Source organism: Sparus aurata, chromosome 6 (genome assembly GCF_900880675.1).
Source record: "Sparus aurata chromosome 6, fSpaAur1.1, whole genome shotgun sequence".
NCBI classification, from domain to species: domain Eukaryota; kingdom Metazoa; phylum Chordata; class Actinopteri; order Spariformes; family Sparidae; genus Sparus; species Sparus aurata.
The window spans coordinates 22,546,358-22,572,309 of NC_044192.1; the positions used below are offsets into that span (position 1 = coordinate 22,546,358).

Genomic DNA, 25,952 nt, shown 5'->3' on the forward strand with positions numbered 1-25,952 from the left:
TCTCAGAGCGCGAGGGGTGCAACTTCAGATTGCTTGTTGACGAACTCAAACAAAGGCAGTCAAGTTTAGAATCATACAGACAAAACATCTCTGTCTCGCAAATATAAAACCAAAATAAACACCATAAAACACTGCTTACGGTAACGTCAGAAATACAACCACTGTAGCTAGTTATTTAACATTCTTATGTTTGCTGCTAGGTAAATATATTAGTACAGTCAACTAGTGATAAGGGCCCCTCTATTAAAAGGATGGTGTGAATTCATATTTGAGCTGGTTACCTTGGAATTCATGCATTGAATTACGTGCAAAAGGACATCAGTTCAGGAACAGATATCTGAAAAGCTGGGCAACTAAAAGAAAAACTAACTGCGTACCACCAGTGGTTAATTTGGGTGAACCGACCCTTAAAGGCAGTATACTCACATTGAATGCACCCAGGAGGAAGAGGGTGGGCTCCAGGCCAACGGAGAAGATGAGACGGAGGATGGTGATGATGACGAGGGCACGGATGCCCAGTGGTTGGGGCATGATGATCACGATGACCAGCGTTGCAAAGACTCCCATCCACAGCAGTGCAGACAGGTGGGGATCCAGCGTGACTGGAGGAGATAAATACATATATGAATAAATACACAAAAACACACACACACACACACACACACACACACACACACACACACACACAAAATCAACTGTGTTTATCCAAAATCCAAACTGCTGAAGTTGACAACCCTGCTACATGGTTTACAGTATTAAAGTATGTGGAGAGGATGACGGTGCAGTTTGCAGTTTAAATGAGGCCTCGTCTCGGATCAACAGATTTTTAACTGGCTTCTACTAAGTTCTGCCTCTCAGGCAGGCCTCAAGCCTCAGGCTTTCATTAGTGAGACTTTGAACTCAAAGAGTGCCAGTTACATAACACTGAAAAGTGTATGACATACTTTTTTGTGTGTGTATTTGTGTGTGTGTGTGTGTGTGTGTGTGTGTGTGCGCGCGTGCACGCAAAGCCTTGGAGAGAGTCTACCTGATGCTTCCCCTTGATCCTGGGGTAAATCCAGGATTAGTGTCCTAGTCAGGGGTTTCATGTGGCAACGTGTCACTCGGGCTGAAACCCTGGACCAGGTCTGACCAGCCAAAAAAAACAAGGCCACACCCAAACCTTCTACCTAGATAACTGACCAGCACTTACATAAAAAAAACAGGAATGACATGTGTGTGTTTGTACGTACTTCATGAGGGTAGGTCACAGAGAACATAGACAAGAAAAAATAAAGAAAAAAATGATGACTTTGTTGAGGTTAAAAAAAAGATCAAAAGACAGAAAAAAGGAGAAATGGGGCAAAACTGCAAGAATTAAAAACACACAGAGTTGTGGCGGATGAAAAGCAGAAGGGGAGTACTGCGGGTAAAGGGAGCCCGTCTTTCCTCCCACCTTGCCCTCTCTCTGTCTCCTTCCCTCCTTCCCTTCCTCTAGATTTCTCTCCCTCCCAATCCCTGTGGAGATCACATGACAGGTGCCACTTACATAACAGCCAACTCTAAAAATACCTCAGCTGAAAGATTCATGCGGAGCGAGGAGCGGGGATGTGGCAGACTGAGAGGGGGTGCTTATGTGCACTCTCAAATTCTGTACCTACCTTACACTTGATGATTGCACGAGAACATGTATAAAAACCAACAGCTGAGGAGGCTGCAAAGCATGCACTGTGAGCATGTGCTCCGCAGCTATCCATCATATAGCAGTCAGACATGTATGCAGGCAGAACATACTGACCCAAATCTCCTGCTCTTACTTATAACATTGTAAAGCCCTGAGAAAAGGAGGGAGGAGTGCAGAGGGAGAGTAAGCAGGCAAATGCAGTCTGTGTGTGTGTGTCTGAGTAAGAGAAAGAAGGAAGGGGCCCAAAGCCATAATGGTGCCTGTTAAAGCAGGCCAAAGGTATGCAAGGAGTCTCACGTGATGATGTCTTGCACACAAGTTCCAGTGCAGAGGAGAAATGCAGTCAGATCTCACTCATGTTGTGTTGCTTTTTTACATGAATGACGGAGAAAATGGAACTTTTTCTTTTGTCATGAAGTTAAAACTATGATTGTATAAATTATTATTATTATTATTCTTAAGAACAGTTTATTAGGGCGCGCAGGTGGTCGAGTGGTTAGAGCGCACGTCATATAAAGCAGCCGACCCCAGTTTGATTCCGGCTGGAGGTCCTTTGCTGCATGTCACATCCCCCTCTCTCTATCCCATATTTCCTATCTGTCTGCTGCTTAATAAAGGTGTCTATGCCATAAAAAATCTTTAAAATTTTTTTTAAAAAAAGAACAGTTTATTAGACGTTAATTGCTCTGCTCTACATTTTTGTAATCTAATACAAAACTGATCAACACTGCATTTTTTTTGTAATCCTGCCAGTGTTATAACAGTGTCCAAAAGTCATAGTATAGTCGAGTATATTATGGCTTACGGAACCAGTATTTTCTTTATTTTTTTTAACCTGATCTATAAAATAAATTAAATAAAACGTGCTCACATGCAGCACTCAGTAAAGGTCATATTGATACATATTTTATGAAGACAAATAATTTTTAAACGTAATTCATTTACCGAGCTTATAGTAAGGTGCAGGATAGAAATGCGCATTTTCCTTAAATTCATTATTATGATTCTGAATTTCTAAAATGTTTGTTCTGTTTATGTCTGTTCTGACGGTTGGCTCCAGCTTCTATTGAGGTTTGCCAGCCAACAGTATAACACTGTCAGTGTCACGTGGTGTCTGAGTTTTGTCAACATCAAGAGTCTCCGTAGTTGCCGGTTTGTGGAAAAAAACTAAAAAAACAAACAAATACTGCCCTCATGTAAGTGGGTAGGTAGTGTTAGCAGCATTTACAATGCCTAGCTGGCATTTGCATTTATGTAATGTACTTAGTTACATTACATCACTGAACCTAACATACTTTGCAATTTCACCAGAGAATCTGACGACATTTAACGACAGTAAAGAGATTAATTCAAAGTTATAGTACTGCAGTTTAGTCATTGGTTAGTTCTGAATTTCTTGAGAACTGTGATGTTTTGCATAAAGACATTGGTTGTAGAAATGATTTTTTTCCGTGCATATTCTTCTGGATAAACTGAAATGGCAAAAATTGCAAAACAATGGACTCTTTATATGAATCCAAGGGGGAATTCAGATGGAAAACTGAACCCAGTGACAGAAGAAAAGTAAACAGACAACCACCTCTGAGGTTTGAGTTGGCAGAGCAGATTGTCTTGTGTGTGTCAAACATGATGGACTGTTTTTAATCAGCTCATATGTCCTATGACTTTGTCCTACTTGAGCCAATGTAAGCTTTGTTTATAGACATTAAAGGACACAGGGAGCTCCTGTGTTTATTGTAGTCTCCATGGTACTGAAAGTCAAATATGAGCCCAAGCTTTGAAAGGATGGGCTGTGGTTAGTGGGAGTGTGTGCATGTGTGTATCTTAAACAAAGGCGGAGGGCTCCTCAGGTCCTGTTCCTAATCCTGGTCAGGTGATAAGGAGTCAGCAGATCAGACCAGTGAAAGGAGATCAGTAGGTCAACACTGATGCCTGGGCGAAGGATTGAGATACACATCTTAAAAGTCTGTCTCTGTGGGTGACTGCACCCTGTGAGGTGCCTTTTCTGATAGTTTCATGTATCAGAGTGTGATGTAAGTGTTAAAAAACACAGAATATGAACTGCGTACAAGCTGCAAAGTGTCACCTCTCCCTGCTCTGTGGTTGCATATTGCGGCTTTATTGTGGGCTACAGCAGTTTGTGCTATAAATTCAATAAAATATATAATCGTAGAAGATCCCTTCCGTTTATCCTCTTCATTTCTATTTAATATGCCGTGTCGGTACAGGCTGTAAAATGTAATGGAAGCAATTTGTAGCAGGAAAAAAAAAACACGTTAGCAAGCCCCTGTCCTTCCTGTTTTGCATCATTGAGCACATAACCTTATTTTGACCCCGTTTTCTTCAGAAGCCTGAATGCAAGAACTGTGAAATCGATACATACACGATACACCCTGCATCGACACAACATCAACATGCAGCGAACGTTTCATATGAACGACAGAGTGACAGGCAGCTTCACCGGTACTAAGCTGATATCTAAAAACACCGTAAAATAGCCTGAAGTCAGATGTGATTTTAATTGATTTTTAGCCTGGGAAAAAATGAGGTAAGATCTTAAAAAGATATTAGTTTGTAATGTAAACAGCCTGAAGACTCGACTCGTGGGACTGACCTCCATCCACCCCCTCCAGCGGGTAGAAGAAGCAGACAAGCAGGTTCATGAGCACCGCCAGGTTGAAGGAAACGTTACTCCAAACCGACATGTTTCTGGAGCACCAGTACAGCACCTGCTGGGCTACAGAGGAGAGGAACACAATGAGACATCAGACATTAAATTCAATACAACATCATTTAGACTGATATTGTCCAAAACATATACGATTACAATGACATGAAACATAGACACCGCTCATATTAAAGAATATATGAGCAGGGAATATTTGCCACCCTTAAGAAAATAATGAAAAAATATATAGTTTTCATTTAATACATTTTATTTTAAAAAATTCTCACAAATTTGAGGTCAAATAGCTATTTAGTCACTGATTGTTTCAGCACTAATTTCTTGTGTGAACAAGCTGCAGGGTTCATTTGAGAATAAGAGCCTGGGAAAATCAATCATAATTGGTTCAATTCTTCCTAATCAGTATGAAAATAATTTTACATAAGGTCACTTGTGGAAAGTAACTAAAGGCATTTGCTCAAGTAAGTACTTTCATTTTTTAAAACTTTCTACTTCTACTTCACTCCAATAATGTACTTTTTACTCCACTACAGTTATGAACAGCTTTAGTTATTCTGCAAATTCATATTATTAAAACAAAACACATATGAACTGATAATGAATAACTTAAGAGTATTGTAGGTTGAGCTTCCCAGCAGTATATAAAGTATTTAAATTAGCCCAACCTTTACCAGCAGCAACATTAAAGTGATGATTGGCCATTTTGCATTTTACTTAAAAGGTGCAACATGTAAACGTTTAAGTTTTAAACATTCAGAAATTCAAAAATGAACAGACTGTGAAGGAATCACCACCTAAGACTTCTATGTATTGTGTTAAAGAGGCATCTGCTGAAGTTAGCACGCTAACCAGCTTGCCCTTGGTCTGAAAACCTCTTTCTTCCAGTCGTTCAAAGCTCCTGTGCTAGCTATGTAAAAACCAACCCTACCCTGATAGTCTGGCTTGCTGCACTACTAACCGAGCTAACAAGCTAACAGTAGCCTCATGGGTGTACACACAGAAAACAGTCAGCAGCAGTCAGCGTTTACTCTGGTGATATGCTGCAATATTTGTTGGGAGTATGAATTCAACAGGTGGCCAATTCTTACGTAGTGCACCTTTAAGAGAGATTTTGAATGCAGATAACCAGATAACTGTAATGTAGTATGTTTACATTGTAGTGTTTGTACATTGACTTAGATAAACGACCTGAGGACTTCTCAGGACCCCCACTGTTTAAAGTAATATTGAGACAGTGTGTGCTTTAAAAACTTGGTACCACTTTCTCATAACCTTCATTGATGAATGGCAAATGTATAGCAAAACAGACTTTAGTTAATAGTTAGTCAATAGTAAACAAACGATAAAATGCTTTATAAATAACTTATTAATCAATAGTAAAGATAAACATCAGTTGCTACTTTAAAAAGATTATCCAAACATTGATTTCAGATGAACTACAAAGTATCTATCAACCATTTACATGGTAAAATAAATATCCGCTGCCACTTTATAATAAACAATTGTCTAATAAATCATTTACAAAGCATTTTATTGTTTGTTAACAGTGAAATAACTATTAACTAATGTTAAATTAACTATACACCATTTGTTGATGATGGTTATTAAGTGTTACTGAAAACATGAAGGCAACTTAGAGCAGCCAACATTGTTAATTATGTCTGTTTTAATGTTGATACTGAAATAGAATTATGACAAAGGTCAAAAGGAATAAATAAGGCTCATCTTTGACCTTCACACACAGAACCTGGCTTTTAGTAGACTATGTTTTGTCCTCTGGCGTTGCTAAAAGAGAAACAGATGCAGGGACTTTTTTCTGTCCATCCCCTCTTCTGTCTGAGAGACAGAATATGGCTCTGTGTGGGTATGAAGCCTCGTACGTGGATTACAAGTGTGAGTGTGGGTGCGGGTCTGTGTGTGTATGTTTGTGTGCGTGAGCAACTGAGCTCTCAGTTGTGATTCATAAGGTTACTGTACAAATGTTTCACGGCTCAAAGGATGTGGAAAGCCCCTGTCTGCTTTTAGACAGTGGAAACATGCGCATGTGTAACATGAGTGCACGCACAAAAACACACAAACACAGACACACACGATGACATTGTTAGCCCTGCTGACAGTGATGGGGATACGCATCCCTCCATCCATTTTCCATGCTTGCTCATCGTGTCCAGGCTCGCAAAGACTGAGGTCTATTGCAGCTCGTATCGGGGCGAGAGGCCGGTTACACCCTGGACAAGTCACCAGTGTGTCACCAGGAGACATAATTACACAAGCAAATTCACACCTATTGTTAATTGGGAGTTTCCAAACCATGTAAGCTTCTGGACTGTGGGAGGAAACCAGAGCACTCAAACGCAAGCATAGCATGCAAACTCCCCGAAGAAAAACTGTGAGGCGAAAGCAAGCGAAGCATCGAGCCACCTCACTGCACCCAATCAGCAGAGGTGGAACGTAACTTAATACATTTATTCATGTGCTTATGTACAAATTCAAGGTACTTGTACTTCTTGATGTAACTTTATACTTTTACTCCACTACATCACAATTGTGTGACAACTGTTAACGAACTGAAGGATGAAGAGTTCCGTCATGGGTTGAAAAACTTATTCTACTTCCTCAGCTGAGCAAGTTGTTTAAAAACACTCCTAAATTACGGGAAAAAGCCTCATCACAGAGTTGACAACAGCACATTTTTTTAGGGAAACGTGGTCCTTAAACAGACACTAACAAACATATGTTGATCTTACGGAATATGATGTGTCACTGTAGGTTAAACCAACCCAACAGGACATAGAGTCGTTAAAATTTGCTCAACTTTAAACCCCTATAGCCAACATAATACAGCAATACTATTAAAATACACCATGTCTAATAAAGAAACACTGACAGGGACCATTTTACTGCACAGAGAACACTTTTGATTGTGAACACACGATTGAATTTTAGTTGTGGTCGTAGTTTCACTGCGTGGTTCTATCACTCTTACCAAAGAAAAGGATCTGAATACTTCTACCACTACTGCAGCAGTCGTAGATATTCATTCAAGTTATTTCTGGGAAAAAAAGCACTAAAGCTGTGCAAAACATCAGCTGACAGGCTGATCAGGAAGCCCCTAAAACAAACATGAGGACACTGAAGTGAACCTGAATAACCCAGCGAGCTCACTAGAACTTTATGCTCCTTGTGATGTTTTGCTCTTACTTGCCACATCTCAACAGACATCTTTCACCACTCCTGTTACCTCCTATTGTGCTCTCCTATTAAGATAATTGTCACTGGCATCTCTTGTCTGAAGCAAATCAGTTGAGTGATCCATTAGCTGATTATCAGAGTTTGAACCCGTAACCCCTATGATCATCTGTCGGGCAAAAATGCTCTTTGCTTCCACCTCGTCAAACTTGTAGATTTGTTGGTTCTCATTCATTTAGTTTTAATACAATTTTAAATATCTGCAAGTTTTGTTTTGTTGAACAATTAATCCATTCTCACAGTAAGTATTGATGACCAGAATTCCTTAAATAACATACATCCCATATGTCAGTGGTGGGTTATGACACTTCTCTCTACAAAAGAATCATTTATTTCTCCAAACTCAAGTTTATAATCGTTCATTCATTCGAGGATGGTCTTGTATCATCTGAAATAATATAATAGTAATAATATCAGTCATGTGTATTGTCATCCCATGTTACAATGTAAGCCTACCTCTGAGCTTCTTCTGCCAGTTCATCTCATTGAAGAGGTCCTCCGCTCGCAGGAAGAAGTCGTTGATCTTGCTGCCTTGCTCGTCTCTCTCCGTGGTGTAGTAGACTCGCAGCTTTGACTCCGAGGTCAGGAACTCGCAGATGTTGGGCACGGGGAACACTATCTCCTCCATGGTGCGGTCCTGACGCACGATCTGAACAGAGAGACACACCGTCACTTCCATGGTGAAAATACCTTGGCTTCTGTTGGTCCACACAGGGTCTATTTGTTTGTTTGCAAACATTGACTTTTCTAGATGATTAACTTGTTTTGTAAATTTCTGCTATGCGACTGTGGCTGTGTGTGGTGACCTCTATCTGAGCGGTGTGTTTGGCGTAGAACTCCAAGGCCTCGTCTCCTTCCCCGCTGGCCCCTCCGGGTCTTAACATGATGGACAGCTCCTTGTTATGACGAGCCAACTGAAGGTGAAAAGAGTACTCAGATCTTGTACTTAAGTAAAAGTAGCAATACCACAGTGTAGAAACACTGGATTACAATCACTGCTGTTGAAGCTGGTAACGGTTGTTTAACTACTTTATAAAGTTTATCTTCGGGATAGATTATATTTTGTTACAAAGGAGTACAATATTTTTCTCTGAATTGTAGTCTGAGAATAAAGTGGTAGAAAAAAGGAAAAGTCCAAATATTTTAAAACTGTACTTAAGGACAGTACTTAAACATTTGTACTTAGAAGCTTTTTTCTTGTTGCTGTGTGCCACCATATACATTTGACCAGTGCTGCAAAGTAACTAATAGTTAATCATTTCATTAAATTATATAATGTTGTGTTTGTACTTGCACACTCAACATTGGTCTCTACAGAACATGTTGCAGAGTTGAACAACGGACCTGGTGAGCTAAAATGTAGATATTATGTCCGACATTTCGGGGGGAGGCGGCATCATGTTCCTCCTCTTCCCCGTTGTCCTCCTCCTCCTTTGTTTCCTCAAACTCCACCTCTCCCTGCAGGTATGCCTTCTTTATCACCTCCACCTGGACAAGTACACACAACAGCATTTATACTTTTAATGACACATGTGATATTGTAGCTTGGGCATACACCGATTTCTCACCAGCTCTTTCGGCCTCATATTGTACAGGATCCTCTCTGCATTCTCACTGTCGTGACGGCTCTCCATGATGGCGAGCAGCAGCTTGGATGCATTGTTCTGAGAGTGAAAAAAAAGAGAGAAAGCGGTATGAACTTAAGCTCCGTCAGTTTCTCCATCCAAGGAAAATGGGCTGAAACCCTGATGATCTAGGAAAATGTACTCTGCAGCTATTTGTCTTGGCAGACGAGCACATAAGTTAGTTCAGCTCAGACGAATGAATGTCCAGCTCTTACGCTTGTACCCTGTTAGTGATATTCCATCTTACTGCAAAACTAAACTACTGCACAATTTTTCCCCTCATTTCTGGCCCAAGACCCAAAGCCAGAGTTAACCCCATTCCCCAGTTTTGCACAGAGATGTAGATCTTTCCTCCACTTCACTCACCTTGAGCTCCAGCACCAGGTCCATCCGCTTTTTCCCAAGTGGATTGATGTCATTAAGGATCAGGGCGATAATGATATCAATTCCATTGGACTCATGAGTGGCAATGCAATTCTGAAGGTAAACAAAGAAAAAAAATGTATCAAAAAGTGCCAGAGTACAGTCTCAGCTCCCTCTCTGGTCTCTTATGTACCTGGTTTTCATGGCAGGGGCCTTGACAGTACTCTGTGAGACTCTCCAGAGTCTGATTGATGAGGGCCACGTTCTTCTCGTTGATGTAGAGTCCCAGCAGGCCGAGGCCCCCTGTAGTGCTGCCACAGATACAGTCTAAGAACTGCAGAGTCTCACACACGAGGTTGTAGTTGTTCTTGTTGTTTTGACAGCGAAGGAAGTTCTGAGGGGATAAAAAACCAGCTGAATGTGAATTTGACAGGTCCATCTGGACTAAACTGGATATAAAGCATTAATAAACAAAGCAAAACCAAAGGGAAAAACTAAATGATGGAGGAATAGCTTAGCACCTGTCATGAACTACTTACTCCTCTGTCAGTCAGAGCTCAGCGGAAGTTTTAAAGGAGATATATTATGTCCTTTTTTAGGTTCATCATTGCATTCAAGTTACTACTAGAATAGATTTACATGATTTGGTGCTCAAAGACCACATCTGTTTTCTCATACTGTCCAGTGCTGCAGCTCTGTATTTTCTGTCTGAACCACTCTGTTTTCGCTCCCGTCTCTTCTTCCTTTCATATAACACGAATAATATATGCAAGAGAAACAAGAAACCAAATGACAATGATGATTAAGGAATTTGGCATTGGTAATAAATCCATTGCACCTCTCCAAAGTGTCTAAAGCCTGCCATGAAGAAGCAAAAGCATCCAGTACATGGAAAAAAATGAGTCTGTAGCTCAGTCTGCCCCACCTGGAGGTCGCGGTTGTGATTCTCACAGAGAAGCTGGAGGAAGCGCAGGATGGGCTGCATGATAACGATTACAAAACTCATCTCTCCCTCGTCCTGGTTCTTGTCCCCGGCGCTGGGCTGGCCATCGGCCGCGTTGAAGTGGTCCTCGGGGTCCGCTTCACGTCGGTAGGAGTTAAAAGCCTTCTTTGTGGCAGACGAGGCCTCTATCAGTTGCTCTCTCACATCCTCCGTCATGACAACTGCAGAGTCTCTGGCTAAACAGAGAAAGGAACCATAGAGAAACTGAGGATACAGTCAAGAAACCCTCATAAATCCTCTTTCTATCCTGGATTCTTGAACACGGGTTTATTATGTGGTTAAAAATGTACATATTTGCTTGCACTTCTTATATGAGATCAAACATTAGACCACAGTGAGTGACCTCTGACCTTTTTTGCGAACAGGGACATCTTTGTCCTGGCTGTCATCATCTCTCTTCCTGTTTCCCAGGTCGCTCGTGTTTACTGTCACCGTGGCTTTGATCTCCAGCTGGGCCAGCTTCATACGGTCGTAGAAGACCCGGAAGAACTTCTCTGATTTCTTGTCTTCTGTCAGACGGCAAAAGAAGGAACGCTGTACAGAAAGAGACAATTGAAACCATCAGCGCTCTGGCTTCATGTCTCTGCATACTGAAGCTGGGCTCATATTTAATCCATAAATGTATAATACACCTGGAGATGACAGAGCTGCACAGCCTTGCTCCCAATCTTGCCCTGTGGTCACTTGAGGTATTGTAGCAAAAAATTCCCCTGCGGCCCAAGAAGGATTTTCCCCGCAGATCCCAGTCTGGATCTGTGAACTACTCACATCATGAGATAATCTGATGCTTGAACGGGCACTGCATCGGTATCTATAATTGGCCTAAAATCAGCCATAGTCATTTGTTTTAGCTGTAAACAACTCTTTATTTACAACTTGTTACATGCCAACATTGGTGACCTTATTTTCCTCTCCGAGTTTGTATTATGCAACTGTTTTTCAGAGCGCAGGGTTCCAAGGGTGAAACGAGCGAACGTGATGTTGGAACAGCGAGCACGGACTTGGCCTCAAGTTGCCAGCTTGGGTTTGGTTTTGTTTAAAATTCTTTGTCTGTGAGCATATTGCATTGGATTTATACAAATAAATCAGAATGGTCTTGACTGGACCCTCACAAAACATTATACACAGGGAGGCCTGGCTGGGTTTAGTGAGGGTTTAAATGCTGCTGTTACTGATGTGGAATGGGGTCATGCAGAATTAGAACACTTTTCGAGGCCTGCGAGCACACCGTGTCCCAACCCACAGGGCTGTTGTTTTGATTATGTAAGAGCTGTTATCTGCTGCAGCCTATGGAAAGGCTTCAACCAGGAGCAGCAGCAGCAGCAGCCTCGCCACACTAACGGGGTGAAAAATGACACGAGAGGGAGAAGCCTGGCCCACTTACACAGATTGGGAAACTGAGATGGCGGTGAGAGGGGGAGAGGAACAGTTAGAGACGAAAGACAGACACCAAAGAGGGAATGAGGGAGTCAGAAACGAGCAGACGATTGAGAGAGGGGAAGAGGGAGGGAGATGGAATGTTATCAGACAGTATTTAGGCCAGTTGTCAAAGTTGTTACATAACCAGCCGTCTTTCCAGGTTAGATGTAAAACTGAGCTACCGGAGGAAACAAATAAATGGTAGTCACAAGGAAAATGTTTCGGGAAAATGATAAATGGACTAGACAAGCACGAAGTCCGTCCTCCTCCAAGGACACAGTCTGAGATTTACATGATTTGGAAAATACTGTTAAACACACTGCGCAACATTTTCTTTCAAGACTCAAAATAGTGACCTATCAATTAAGCAGTCAAACAAGCGAGTGTATGCAAATTATTAACACAACACAGAGCTAATGCCGCCGCCAAGTTTCTTCCAAAGAAACAATGACATAACTGTGTGCTTGTGCCCCGAGGCAGATTCCAGAGCCTTTTTTTTTTTTCGTGCCCCACCCTGGCCCTCCACCACTGAGCAGCAGCGCTCCTGCACGTACACACTCTGCCAACACACTCAGGGACGAGGAGATAGCAGAATGGGGGGGGGGGGGGGGGGAAGAGAGGTGGAGGGGGGAGCTGCTGGGCAAGGCCATCGCGCAATAAACAACTTGATGACAGAGTGGAGAGTGCAGAGAGGGATTAGCTGCAGCACTGGCAACCCACGAACAGCTCACAACTCACAGCATGCCTGAGGAGGGAGGGAGGTGTGTGTGTGTGTGTGTGTGTGTGTGTGTGTGTGTGTGTGTGTGTGTGTATGTGTGTGTGAGATGGTCATACCGGTCTGTCTCTGTTCACATAACTATGTCCTCCAGCAGTGGAAGAGGTGAGGAGGGGTGAGGGAGGCACCCCTCCTCACCCCCCCGCCCTCAACCTTTACCATTACATAACTCGCACAGACACACACGCACACAGACACACTTGTACAGTACAAGCACACACAAGCTGGAGCGCGCATACGCTAACACGCCCACTGACTTTTACACTCGCAAAAGTAGGTCAGCTGTAGCAGGCACAGGCACATGCCAATTTTTGAGTGGACACACCCACAGACAGTAATTTCTCTGAAACTCTGCGACTGCCAACTTTATTCTTATGCAATCACATTAATTTCCAGAGAATATCACGTTATTAGGATATCAGATTCATTCTCAGCGTCACAGTGCAGGATTGGCAGGACCAGCACCGTGCCAGCAGGGATACTTCATCTTATGAATCAGAGTTAGCTGAGCTATTATATTTCACTGTAGGCGGTGACACGTTTGTTGATTGATGGTGGCCGTGAGGGGAACGCAATGGTCACGTAAGAGTTATTAATTATATTATTCAGCAGTGAAAGTTTTCACCTGCAGCAGCAGCGGCAGCAGAGTGAAAGAGTTGTTTTTTTAAAAGAGCCTGTTTCTAAGAACTGGGCAGACTTCAGTGGATGGTGTGAGTCACTGAAACAAAGGCAAAGCCTGCGCATAAAGATGGAAGACCGCAGTACAGACAAACACCACAGCAGACTTTCATTTTATGGCTTCTTCAGAAATGCATGTGAGGTTGGGTCTCGACTTGAATCCGAAAACTTTCATGTCTAACCACATTTGCTGCCTCTGTTGGGTTTCGACACCGCACCTCATGCACCCAGTGACAAAATCTGTGATGCCGTATCAAGATGCCGTCTGTGTGTTGATAGCACTTGAAGAGCAAGTAGGAGAATGGCATGATGGAGGGAGTGACGTTATGGATGAAGCAACACATGGTGGTCAAGGAGAGGATGGAGGGAAGGGTAACAGGATGAGGGAGAGAGGGGAGAGGGACAAGCATCTCAGGGGCCCCCCCTGTAGTGCTGGGTAAACACAGAGCCCTGTCTGTATCCATGGAGACAAACCCTGAGAGGAATGAGACGGGGAGAGGAGTGGGGCGAGGTGGGGGCGGACAACACTGAAAAACAAGGTCATAGCGCTTTCCCTTCTCCTTCCGTTCAGCCACTTGGCATCAACAAAGGGATGTTATGTAACAGCTATTTATACTTGCGCTCCCTTTCCCTCTCTCGCCCTCCCTCTCATGTCAGGCAGCACCACATGCAAACCAAATGGAACTGCAGCTCTGCTCTGCTCCAACTCCTTTTCCCTCCATTCCTCAAAAAACCAGCATCCTCTCTTGTTATTTTTCCACCTGACAGTGTGTATTTGCAGTAATGAAAAAAAAAACCACACACCTGAGAGAGTTATTGGAGGGAAGCAGAACATCATGCTTGTTACACACCAGATGGCTGACGAGTTAAATGTCACAAGTCGCCGTGTCACAACAGAATTTACAGCCGTCTGGGCTCTCATGGCTGCCACAGGAAAGGAGCCAGCAAGACTAGAAAGCATGAAAAATGCACTGGCTGTAAAGCACCCAGGGACACCTACACATACGCTTTGCATGGCAGCAGAAAGAGAACGAGTGAGTGACTACGCACGCAATTTGGATCTCTACTGCCTGGTTTATTTCGGTGCGCTATGTAGGTCATGAGTAAATAGTTAACTATGTTACGTGACAGCAAGATATACAAGACACAACAGGTGCTCTGCTAGTCACGTCAAATGAAGACACTGACAAAAGCCAGCTGGTTTTTTTGCTTTCTTGCGGAGCAAATTCTCACCTGAAGTCTGTAGAAAAGGTTATGTTTTTTTTGTATTTGTGCACATATGTTTGGGATAAAAGCCAGGGTTTACTTAAACTCAAAAAATTTTCGGAAAGTATCAAGTGACTCAAAGAACACAAATATTTGTACTTTGTGGTACATTTCTGCAGCTGCACTCAGAGCAGTTTACCCTCCCACAGAAACCTCCGTTTTCAGAACAAACTTGGGTAAGAGGAGCTCCGATTTCTCTTCAATCCCCTTCTGTGTTCCCCCTCGTCCCTCCGCCCTCTCTCCCCACTGCCCCAGTTCCGGAGGCCCAGCATGACCCAGTTTGGGCCGGCAAGAGAGCGCGAGGGAGCGGTAGAGAGGCTGGAATGTTTTGAAGGCTGAAACATTCCTCATTGTTCATTCACACAGGCCTTATGTAACGCAGACGGATCACGTGACGTAACTGTGCAGCAGCCGTGGGAAGCCAAAGCATTATCTCTGCCACAGTGGCTTCCTCGCTCTAACCTGATTATGCAAGCCCCATGCTTGCATAACAACGCGCAGACGGACAGGCAGATGGAAAGACGGCGAGACCGACAGACGCAGCGACGGACAGGGAGACGAGAGGAAAGGAGACAGATAGAGACAGCAGAGTTAGAGAGGCTCAGGTTAAAGCAAATAAGGACAGAACATTCATTTACATCGCCTAACACACACATACGACAGCCCAAAGTGAAGAGGAAATAAATGTTTTGTAATACAAATCTACTTTTCTCTTATCTACTACTGACATCGTTAGCAGCTGGCCAGGCCTTTCAGCCAAATGATTTAGTGCTAGATATGAGGCAGAGTAGAGCCGCCTTTCTAATGTACATGCAGCTATAGTGGCACACTGACCCATATACAGCAGATCCTCCAGTAATGAAAACTTCCATCCATGACACTGTGTTCTTTCCACTGATCGAATCATAGCAGGTCATGCACAGATGCACTGTGGGATAAGCTGAGCCTTCACATTGATAACAGCCCGTGAAATTAAAAACACTGCATATAAGTTACCCTGGGTGAAAAGGTAAGCAGTTAATGGGGTTTTGATTTTACCATTTAATTATTGAATGGAGCTGCAGGTGAGCAGTTCAACAGCAGGGTTTGTCCGCAGATGACTGAGATTAGGGGTTAACTGACCTGGATGGTGGTGTTTCCACCTTCCAACAATGCAATAGCCAGGAGGATGCTCTCTTGGAAGACTCGGTCGCTGGTGGTGTTCATGATGAGGTCGATGACCAGGTCAGAGGCTCCCTCTTTGTCCAGGTGACACTGAACCTCTGCCAGGCTCATTTCACCTCGACTTAGGCCCCCAGGACCCCCTAATCCTGCACGACAGAGGACAGAGTGACATGTGTAAAGTATACATTTGAATCACTGACTTCCATTCAGATTATATCAAATGGAATCCAATATAGCTTAGTCTGAATTAGTCCCTGTGTTTAACTTTTTGGCAGCAATAGAAGTAATTTGCAGGTATTTAACAAAGAAAAAAAACTAAACAGACATATTTTTATAAATTGTTCTTTAGCCAGCCCCTTGAGCTTCTATTTACTTCATAAAAAATAACTATTATAGCAAGAATGGCGCTCAATAGACTGCATACCTCAGCCGACGCCGAACAGTCCCCTTTAACTCAATTAAAGCTAGGGTCTGTAATGTTGTTCAGAAACACATTTTGTTATACTGGGTAAAATGATCGTGCTATCCTGAGAGTAGTCAATACATTATGTATTCAGAAAAAGGAACGAAAATAATCGGACCTCTGTGGCAGCTGTAGAACTGAGAAAAATCTGACGGCACGGATTGGCTTTCTTTTCCTCCTTAGAGGAGGTGCCACTTTCAAATCTTGCTAGCTCTCTTGCTAGCTCTCCAGGATTGTAGACCCTAGCTTTAAATCTCTTAATGAACGCCCCCATTTTAAGGTTATTTTTCCAAAATGACATACCGAAATTAAAAGCACGACAGCTCCCACATAGTTTGAGACTCAGGGATGTGCTTGGTACCATTGGAAAGGTAACACCCTCAAGTTTTTTCTAGAAGTGTAAGTGTGATTCTGTGACATACTGACACAGAGTTACAGAGGTTGGAACACAGGTTTTGGTTTCCGTCCAAACACAAGGGTGTTCCTATGTTGGAACGGTGTTCCTTAAGGGGTTAACCAATATCAAAGTCGATAGCCCTGTATCGCTCTAAATTTTAAACCATCCATGACAGCCTAACCAAAACTGTGATCGCATCAAATTGTACCCACTCGTCCTCCTTCAAAGTTTCATGGAAATCCTTCAAACCAACCAACTGACAGACACAGGTGAAAACATAACCAGCTTGGCAGAAGTAAGACTATAATTTTGTAATTAAATATATTCTTATCAAATTTCAGTTTTAGTTTTGCTCATTATATTTACATATTATATAATAAATATTTGACCAGTAACACTGCAAAAGCTTGATATTTTGCACAAAGCAACATAAAAGTAACACCAAAAGATTTCCTTTAAGATATGACTGAAAAAAATGCCCTTTAAATAAGGAGCATCCCTTATCATTAATTATACAACAAGTAGTTCCGACCAAGCAATCTGATTTGTCAACAAGACATTTAGACCATGCTCAAATCAGCATGACAGCACGCCTGACTCATTACTCAAAATATTACTCCGCCAAGTCTGTGGCAATAGTGTATCCATCTCCATCCCTTAATTAACTGACTTCCTGAGCAGTGTCACTTTGCCTGCTTTGCTCAGGCAATGAAAATAATTAAGCAATATTACCCGAGAGGGTGTGCTTTAACGTCATTTGAGCACGACAGTGATGCAGTCAGGACCGAGGCGCTTGCGCCGAGGTCCGCAAGCAGGCAAAGTGACACTGCGCAGGAAGTCAGTTAATTAAGGGAACTTGATATCTGGGTGCCATTTTGCATCAATCAATACAATTGACCATCATCTTTCAATTTTGGCCCTCCAGGGAAGAAAGTTTGAGCTCTTCTGTTTTAATCATATGAGGCAAGACTTTTATTGATCCAGGTTAAGATTTAGGACAAATAATTTTGTTCAAAGTCCAAGTCTACTCACTACTGTAATGCTATCCCTGTACTAATCAGCATATCAGTGTGGTCGTGTAATTCATTGTACACAACTCCTCCTGCAGGTTTTCCCCCCTGAGGCCTCAGCTTCAGGGTACATATGGAATTCTGAGCCTGGCTCTTGTTTCTGCAACAGGTGCAAAGGCTGTTTTCACAGGAAGTAGCAGCTTGTCACCTAGCAACAGTGAAAAGTGGATCACACAGGGGAGGGGGTACGCTTCCTGCAGGCTGGAAGTTTGCCAACATCTTGGTGCACATGGGAGAGATGGTGAACCAGGAACCAGGGTGGTTTTCTCTCAGTCTTTGAGTTCAGTTAAAAAATGCAACATAAACATCTGGGGCATTCATGACAGCTGTGTGATACACATCGTGTGCGTACAGTACATGGTGGTATGTCACACTGAATGTTAAAACACCGCCATGTGTGGCACAGCAGACAACCAGCCAGTCTGGTTACTGGGTCAATATATTAGCAATGAATTTTTATGAGTAACAGATTGGTACCACTGGCAGCAATATGTCTGCCAGAATCTATATGCAGATTCAATGTTACGTCATACATGTTACATATAGAAGTAATAACTCAAATAGAAGGAGAAACAATGCACAGAGATGCATTGCTGCAGTATTTTGACTGCAGATAGTGACACAATGACCATTTTATCAGGTAGAGATAAGAGTGTTGTGCTCTGCGTGCTCAAAGGGCAGCTTGCAGCACAGCTCTGGAGCTGATAACCGGCTCAGGGCCAGACAGATAGAGCCTCAACCTTATATAACATCACTGAGCGAAGAACTTTGCTTTACTACGACTTCAGGGGCACAAAACAATTTGGTTAACCAACACGAAAAGGTTTATCTAGACTTCGTGCCCTGGTAGTCGTTACTGGCGGCAAAGTCATGCTTCTCTCTGGCAGGGGCCTTTGGTTAATGCTTCACAGACACAGCGGCCCATTTAGAAGTGTTTGGGTGCGCTCATCACTTCCTGCTGTAAACTATTAACAACAAACTTCTGTGTTCAGTGTCGAGAAAATGAGCAGTCATGGAGTCCCACCTGATTGGTTTTTGCCAGGTCCTACCGGACTGAGGGGGCCATTGCTGAATGACGTCAGGCTGTCCCTCCGCCCACCACTTCGATGAAAGTTGCCATAGTAACGGCTCACCAGAATCTGTCTCAGTGCCTCGCCCTAGGAGAGGAAAAGAAAGGAAAGGATGTAATGACATGATGTCAGAGGAGTTGTTGTATAACAGGGATAGCATGCATCATCAGAGATGTATTGTGGCCTTTTAGGGGCACATAAAGAAGCCCAAACCTGCCATTACAGCCACTTTATGTAATCCACAGTCATGGAGCGACTATAAATCAACTTTTTATTTTAAATAATGAATTTAAAGAATTCCTACATTTATATGTGACGCACACAGAACCTAAAGTTTTTGTCATTTACCACCCACGCAACCAACTCTGTTACGATTATCATCAGCGGCAGCAACCCTGTGTAATGACAATGTGAGGTCCTGTGTTCACGTAGACAGACCTAGGGCCAGCCCTCCCACACTGTGACTCATCCAGTCAGCAGCACGACTTGGTCGTTGTCATGGCAACCGCAGCACATAGCTACCTGACAGACCTCCCATGGGATAAAGTGAAGGAAATGAAAGAGAGGATTTTTTTATGCTTTTTTCCGGTGTGTGTGTGTTTGTGTGTGATTATGTGCAAATCATCTGTGGGTGGTCCTCGACAGACGACAGGGTCATTATGTAAGCTGCGCTGCCATAGTAATGCTCTGGAGGTCAAGATTCGTGTATGTAGGAGGTGCGAAGAACACTATTCTCATCCTCTGTTGGCAGGTAGTTAGTCGCCTGTATGTATTGTGTGTAACAAGAGGATGAGTCAGAAGATGGTTTCCTGGTCTTACTTGGGGAATACTTTCCTTTGTCTGAGGTCTTGAATCATGAGCCCAATTTCGATGGTTTCCTGTCTGGGTGTCGTCTAAATGATTCGCAATTTTCTGAAAACTATGACGCCGCTATGCTGTGTTTTTTAATTTGATGAACTTGTTGATCGAACTTGCCAAAAAGGGTTGGTGGGTAATTAAATAAATACATGTTAAATAGGCTGAGAATACCGCCCTCCTGAAAGATGCAGTGCTGTGATTACTATGATGCAGCATGCTTGTCAGGGACATAGGAAGCATACCGGCTTGCTAAATAATGGTTCTCTCTCAGAAAGAATATACATATTGATGAATCTGATCAATACCTTTATTCTGGAATATCAAAATTACATCCATGTTTTTAAAGGAAACACTTGAGGCTCTGTAAAATAACTGCAGTGCCATAGACACCATAAGAAAAAAGAAGGCAGAGGGAAATATTTCGTGAAAGTTATTAAAACGTTGTTTTCTTCCTACAGTTAAATCAGAAACACAAAAATAGGAAAAAAAGTCAGACAGGTCATTTTTTCACATTGAGATACACATCCGCCCACTGTGTATCCAAAACCTGACGTCTGACTCTGAGGTGTTAGAGGTGGGTGAAGCGGCCATGCTGTGAGTACCTACCCTCTTCTGGTCCTCCAACAGCTTCTCAGGCTGGTTCTGATCCAGCTGCTGGGTGTAGTGAGGGGTTTGAGCACAGCGGTCCAACAAATACAAACACAGGGTTAGTTTTCATGCAGCTCAGAAAAAGGTAATTGTCAGGTTAATAACCACATCAGGTTCTTATTTGGCTGTTTGAAATTGCCATGCAAAGATCTGCCCCGTGTGAGTTGCCATGCACATACCGCTGTGTTAGCAAGCAGGGAAGCATTCCAGTTGTGGATGGTGTCGACTATCGATAAAACGTTAAAAGACATGTCCAGTGTGATTGGATATGGTTCTCATTGTCTAAATCATATCAACATCACTGTGAATAATGCTTTTGGTTATCACCACCAGGAGCCAGGTGAGAAGATCAACACCACTCTCGTGTGTGTGTGTGTGGTTAATCTTTAGTTTGTTTAATCCATATTTCTTGACATATGGGAGTCTCCTCTGATCAACGTGACCAGAAAACATAATCAACCTGTTTCCCAAAATGACTACTCCTTTAATATTTCAGCAAAAGCAATAAAAAACAAAAACTTTAAATCGCACTGAAACAGTCATTTGAAGTCAGGGATGAGTAAACAAAATGAAATAAAGGCAGAGAATCAAGTCACACTCTCTCCGCGTGCTGTAATCTGAGTTTCTCTGTTCTTTGTTTTGCTCGCTGGGACAGTTGTTTGTGCATGTAAGCACATATGAGCTACTAGCTTGTAAAGCAACAACACCATCAACAACATGTTTCCTTTAAATAACAGCTTCATAATTATTTTGATGGTACAGTGTCTTGTAATAGGGTGAATGGTGTCTCTGTCACAGCCTTACATACATGTCTACTTTAACAAGTTTTCAACATGTAACATTGTTATGTAGTAGTGACTTTTGTTTGCAGTTAGCACCTACGTTACTACTGGCAAACTGTTACAGACCTGGGATCTGTATTTATGACAGTGGCGTTGCACTCAGAAACTGTTGGCGGGCACCAAATTGCACAAAATGTTGATTTCTACATATTGTTGCTTTAAATTTTAGAAGGCTTTTCTTCTCCTCGATGCTTAAGTCACTTGTGCGCATACTGTTAAATGTCAGTTTAATAGAGCCGTTGTGGGCCTGATAGTTAACCAGCTGTGACTATCATGAATTTATTCTGCAGATGTCGCTAAACATTCTACATAGGATCACACAAACAATGGGGATTCAGGGTGAAAACCATCTTTCGGTATCAGAATTCACTTCCTCTATGTGTGGTATCTGTTCACCGAGGCAAAAGGAAGCCGGTAAAAAGGCGCTCCACATGAATTGTTATGTAAAAAGACACACTAGGAGGGGCGGGTGAGGGGAGAGGAGAGGAGCGGCAAGGGGCGATGGGGTTAGAGTTACATAATCACTCCAAAAGGAACCAGGCCACTAAACCAGTGACACAGAGCTGCTTACAGTGTCCATCTGTCACCAAAAACACGGAGGGCAAGAGGCAGAGCAAGTTAAAGACCGAGAGGGTGACAGAGAGAATAACAAGCATAGCAGGATTTACTACATTTGACAGTTGAACTGCTCTCTCTCTCTCTCGCTCTCTCTCTATCAGTCAGTGTCAAGGGCATGATGCACAAATTTTAATCAAGCACCCACAGCTTCACTGCTGCTTGGCGCAGAAGGTTTCTAACTTTACTAGCGAAATGCAAAAGATCCAAAAGACATTCCCTGGTTTGATGTGTTGATGGATGCCAGTAGGTGCAGCGCGTCTAAAGTAGCTACTGTACACTTTCACTTATGTGGCAGGTCTAACCATCTACACAGCCCCCCGCCCAGCATAGAGCATCTTATCCCAGGAATGAGATGCTCCCCAAACTCAACAGCTCACATTGCATTTCTGAAAACATCAGCTTTTCACAAATCAAGGAACACAGAATCACTTTCTGCTTGACGAGGACTCATTATTTAAGGATACTGTGTTGAATGTGATTTAAACAATTTTTCTCAACACATAAAGAATCCCCATTTTAGAGAGACACACGGCTGGTGACGAGCAGCATCTCAAAAAGGGAATAGGTAAGACAAAGATGGAGCTTGTTGGTCGGTGCGTGGGTGGGGAGGGTAAATGCGTAGTGAGACAGAGCGAGAAAGTGAAAGTGACAGACGTAGACGCAATGTGAAAGCAGAAAAGGGAAAACACAGAATATATCTCACATACATACCCTGGAATACACCAAATGCAAATCTTGCCATTTGAGCACAAGTCATTTGAAAGCTGGACTATTGAATTCAACATGGATCCAGTAACGGTATTGCTACTATTGCTACTATTGCTCATGATCTCTAATATTTCCTGTGCTTTCCTTGACAAGCAATATCAAAAGTTTATGACGTGTTTGCAGCTCAGCAGACATGATTTGTTTTTTTTTTTAGTGTCAAGACTTCAAAGTCACTTGTGACATGCGCAACTATTGATTCCAAAGTGGGGCAGAGTTCAGCGGCAGGTCAGGGGGCTGCACGTTCACCCGCACGCTGGAGGAGCAACATCTTCCACACATCTGTGAACGCTGCCTTCGCTGTCACCACATCACACCACAGAGCAATATGCTGATCAGAGTAGATACGTGCAGCTAATCATCCCCAGTCTGACCATTGACACCACAGAGTAAGCCCTCACAGCTGCCACATCCGCCCCGACCACAGTGCATTCCACCAAACTGGAAACTCCCCGGGGCAAACCCCTGATCAGTCTCACACCTTTCAGCTCGACAATGAAGGAAATAAATGAGCGTGCACACACACACTCGCATAGCATTTGACTTTATGTTTGTGTGTTTCCTCTGAAAGTGCATAAATAAACATGTGTTTTGCAGGCTGAGACTGACTCATGTTTAAACCAGTAGTGAATGACACGAATAATGGGGTTTACCACTCGCCTGCTTGTTCTGTGCTCACAGAGCAGCAGACTAAATTAAAAAAAAGAGTGCTCTGTCATTTTCATCGCGAATGACCTACTTCTATACCAGCACTGTAGAATGAATTTTACACTCTTGGCCCGAGTGGGCAAAGCATGGCTGCCAGCGCGAGAGAAAATGTGTTGAGAAGATTAAAAAGCAAGCCGGATGCTATCTTAAAATCTAAAAGAAAAAGAAAAGAAAATAAGACGATTTTTCTTGTAAATCCACCCAAGCCTGCCAAGGGAAGAAACGGGGAGGTGAAGGGGATGAAACATGACTTAGTTTCAACATGGAGGGCTTGCATAACAGCTTTGACTAGACCACACACACACACGCATCAACACACGAGGCCAGGTGAAGAGGGGAGCCTGAGAGTAAAAGCCCAGCGCTGTGTATCCTGAACTCCTCGGGCTCTTACATAAGCCTGACAGCCAAAGAGCTATGGATTTAGCTGATAATCACCTCCCTGACATTTAGCAATGGTGTGGTGTGAACACATTGGGGTGGTCAAAAATACATCTCTCGCTATCTTGATTTCGAAAAACAGCTGAAGTGAGAACTTGTGCGGAATCTAACTGTATAAAGCCTCCAGTTCACACACGCTTACATAAACTGTACGCAAGCACAGTGTATCACTTATAAAAAAAAAAACATATTCCAGTGATACTGTATAGTTATCTTTGTTCTGCATATTTGCATATTTTAGAGGCACATCTTCTGTACACATTTTTTGGATAAAAACCTCATTAATTTAGAAACTTAATTCACAACACAAAACCTCTGTTGTTTGAATCCTCTGCCCTCTCAAGGGGTTGTCCGTTTGTTGCTCGTATTCACACGTTGCTTCTGCTAGCTAGTAAGTGATAACATAGCTAACATTGGCTAGCTAACGATTTCTAGCGTTGGTAATGCTAGCTATGGTTACGGCAGCTTGCTAACATTAACTTCATGAGCATTAGCTAATTATCACTGTGAGCACTAGCTAACGTTATTGCTGAGAGCAGTAGCCAACACCATAGTCGTGAGCAGTAGGTAACGTTACGTTGTGTGCACTAGCTAACGTTAACCTTGTGCACTCTAGCTTATGCTAATGTCGGTTATGCTTGATAGCTAAAGGTTAGGAGTGAATTGTACAGTATGCTAGGCCGTAAAAAGCCATTTTTTATTTTTTTTTCACACAAGGTGGGAACTACGAAACCCAGATACCACAAGATACCAGCACTAATATACCATTGGCTGACAAACCTTGATAGAAGCTGGAACCAACCGTCACAATTCTTAAACGACCCTTTTGGACTTGACATTCTTAAAATGTAAAATGTACAATCATAATAATATTTTTAAGGAAAAGAGATACTTTTATTATGCGCTTTTCAACAAGCTCTGCAGATGAATCATTCAAGAAAATATATGTCTAAACTGTCATCTATAAGACCTTTAAAGCCGTATAAGCTTCTTTTAATTTAATGTTGTTGGTGCTGTTTAACTAATTCACCTTTAATGTCACTGTTACACCTCTCCCAGGCCTTTGTTGCTTATTTCAGCCATGTTTCCTGTTCAATAACTGATCCCCTTCGATCATATAGAGTCCTGTCCTGCTTTACTCAAAAGGGCAGCAGAGGAAAGAAGCACCAAGTGCGCACTTTGATATCACACCTACAAAAACACTCACAGCCAACTTCATTTAGTTTACACAGAGTGGGCTTGTGTTTGCATCCCTGAGAAGGGGTGTGAGTGGAAGTGGGGGAGTAGTTGAGGAATTGTGTCATGATTTAATGAATCCAAAAGGGAAAAAGAGGAAAAAAAGAAAAATGAGGATTGGCACATGGGGGGGTTGGGAAAGGGGTTTTGCTTCATGTGTAGACAGAGATACAGCATTTAACAGGTGTGTGGAGGGATCATCTCTCTCTCTCTCACACGCTCATGCAAACAACACCCCCCCACCCCACACACACACACACACACACACACACACACACACACACACACACACACACACACACACAAAACAGCGGTGTGGGTAAACAGCTCCTCCACACTTTTATTGGCAATTACTGCTGAAGGTCACACATCGGCGGTGCGGCTGAGTTCCAGGAAAAAAAAAAGCCTGGCTCTTATGTAACCTCGGCCCGGAGTTGGCAGGGGCCCAGGAATCGTGCAGCTCAGGCAAGGGAAACTAGGACACAGCCTCAATGACTGCCACGGCCCCTCATATTCATTAATACACACACATCCAGGGTGCGCGCACAGTCGCAGTGCCCCCTATCGCCGTCTAGAGGAGCTGCAGGGGAAACACCCTACAGAGAGCTGAGCATTGACTGAGACAATAGAACACCTCGGTGACAAGAAAAGAGAGTGAGGAAAGTGTTGTGGCTTTTACAGCTTTACTATTGCACACCTTCATTTACCTTCCTATATGATCATTGTCAGCTGACCAGTGCAGCTTTGCTTTCTTCATTTGATGTCTTTTATTTATTTTTGTCGTCTAATTAGTATGAGCCAATAGCTTCATGATCACTCTTGATTTCATTCTGTTTGAAAGAGTATAAGTACAATATATAATATAGTAAAATGAAATGTGACGGTATTTTACTGCAGATCAAGTTAAAAGGTGCAATATGTATGAATTTTTGTTGAAAATCTAACAAA

The 25,952-nt window shown here is 42.8% G+C and overlaps 1 protein-coding gene across 5 annotated transcripts in view; it reads right to left on the reverse strand.

The window, feature by feature from the left end:
* Nucleotides 1–25,952, reverse strand: part of LOC115582679 (inositol 1,4,5-trisphosphate receptor type 1) — an 82,687-nt gene that overhangs the window by 17,472 nt on the left and 39,263 nt on the right. For 2 of the 5 annotated variants that reach the window (XM_030418787.1, XM_030418785.1), the window contains 13 exons: nt 20,356–20,403; nt 18,846–18,978; nt 15,850–16,037; nt 10,940–11,123; nt 10,512–10,765; nt 9,780–9,980; nt 9,590–9,700; nt 9,167–9,262; nt 8,943–9,086; nt 8,405–8,512; nt 8,055–8,247; nt 4,278–4,400; nt 427–602 (listed from right to left, as the gene is read on the reverse strand). In XM_030418787.1, coding sequence (XP_030274647.1) covers nt 427–602; nt 4,278–4,400; nt 8,055–8,247; nt 8,405–8,512; nt 8,943–9,086; nt 9,167–9,262; nt 9,590–9,700; nt 9,780–9,980; nt 10,512–10,765; nt 10,940–11,123; nt 15,850–16,037; nt 18,846–18,978; nt 20,356–20,403 — 1,959 coding nt within the window. The remainder of the gene's footprint in view (nt 1–426; nt 603–4,277; nt 4,401–8,054; nt 8,248–8,404; nt 8,513–8,942; nt 9,087–9,166; nt 9,263–9,589; nt 9,701–9,779; nt 9,981–10,511; nt 10,766–10,939; nt 11,124–15,849; nt 16,038–18,845; nt 18,979–20,355; nt 20,404–25,952) is intronic. The other 3 variants (XM_030418790.1, XM_030418789.1, XM_030418788.1) reach the window with 2 other exon arrangements.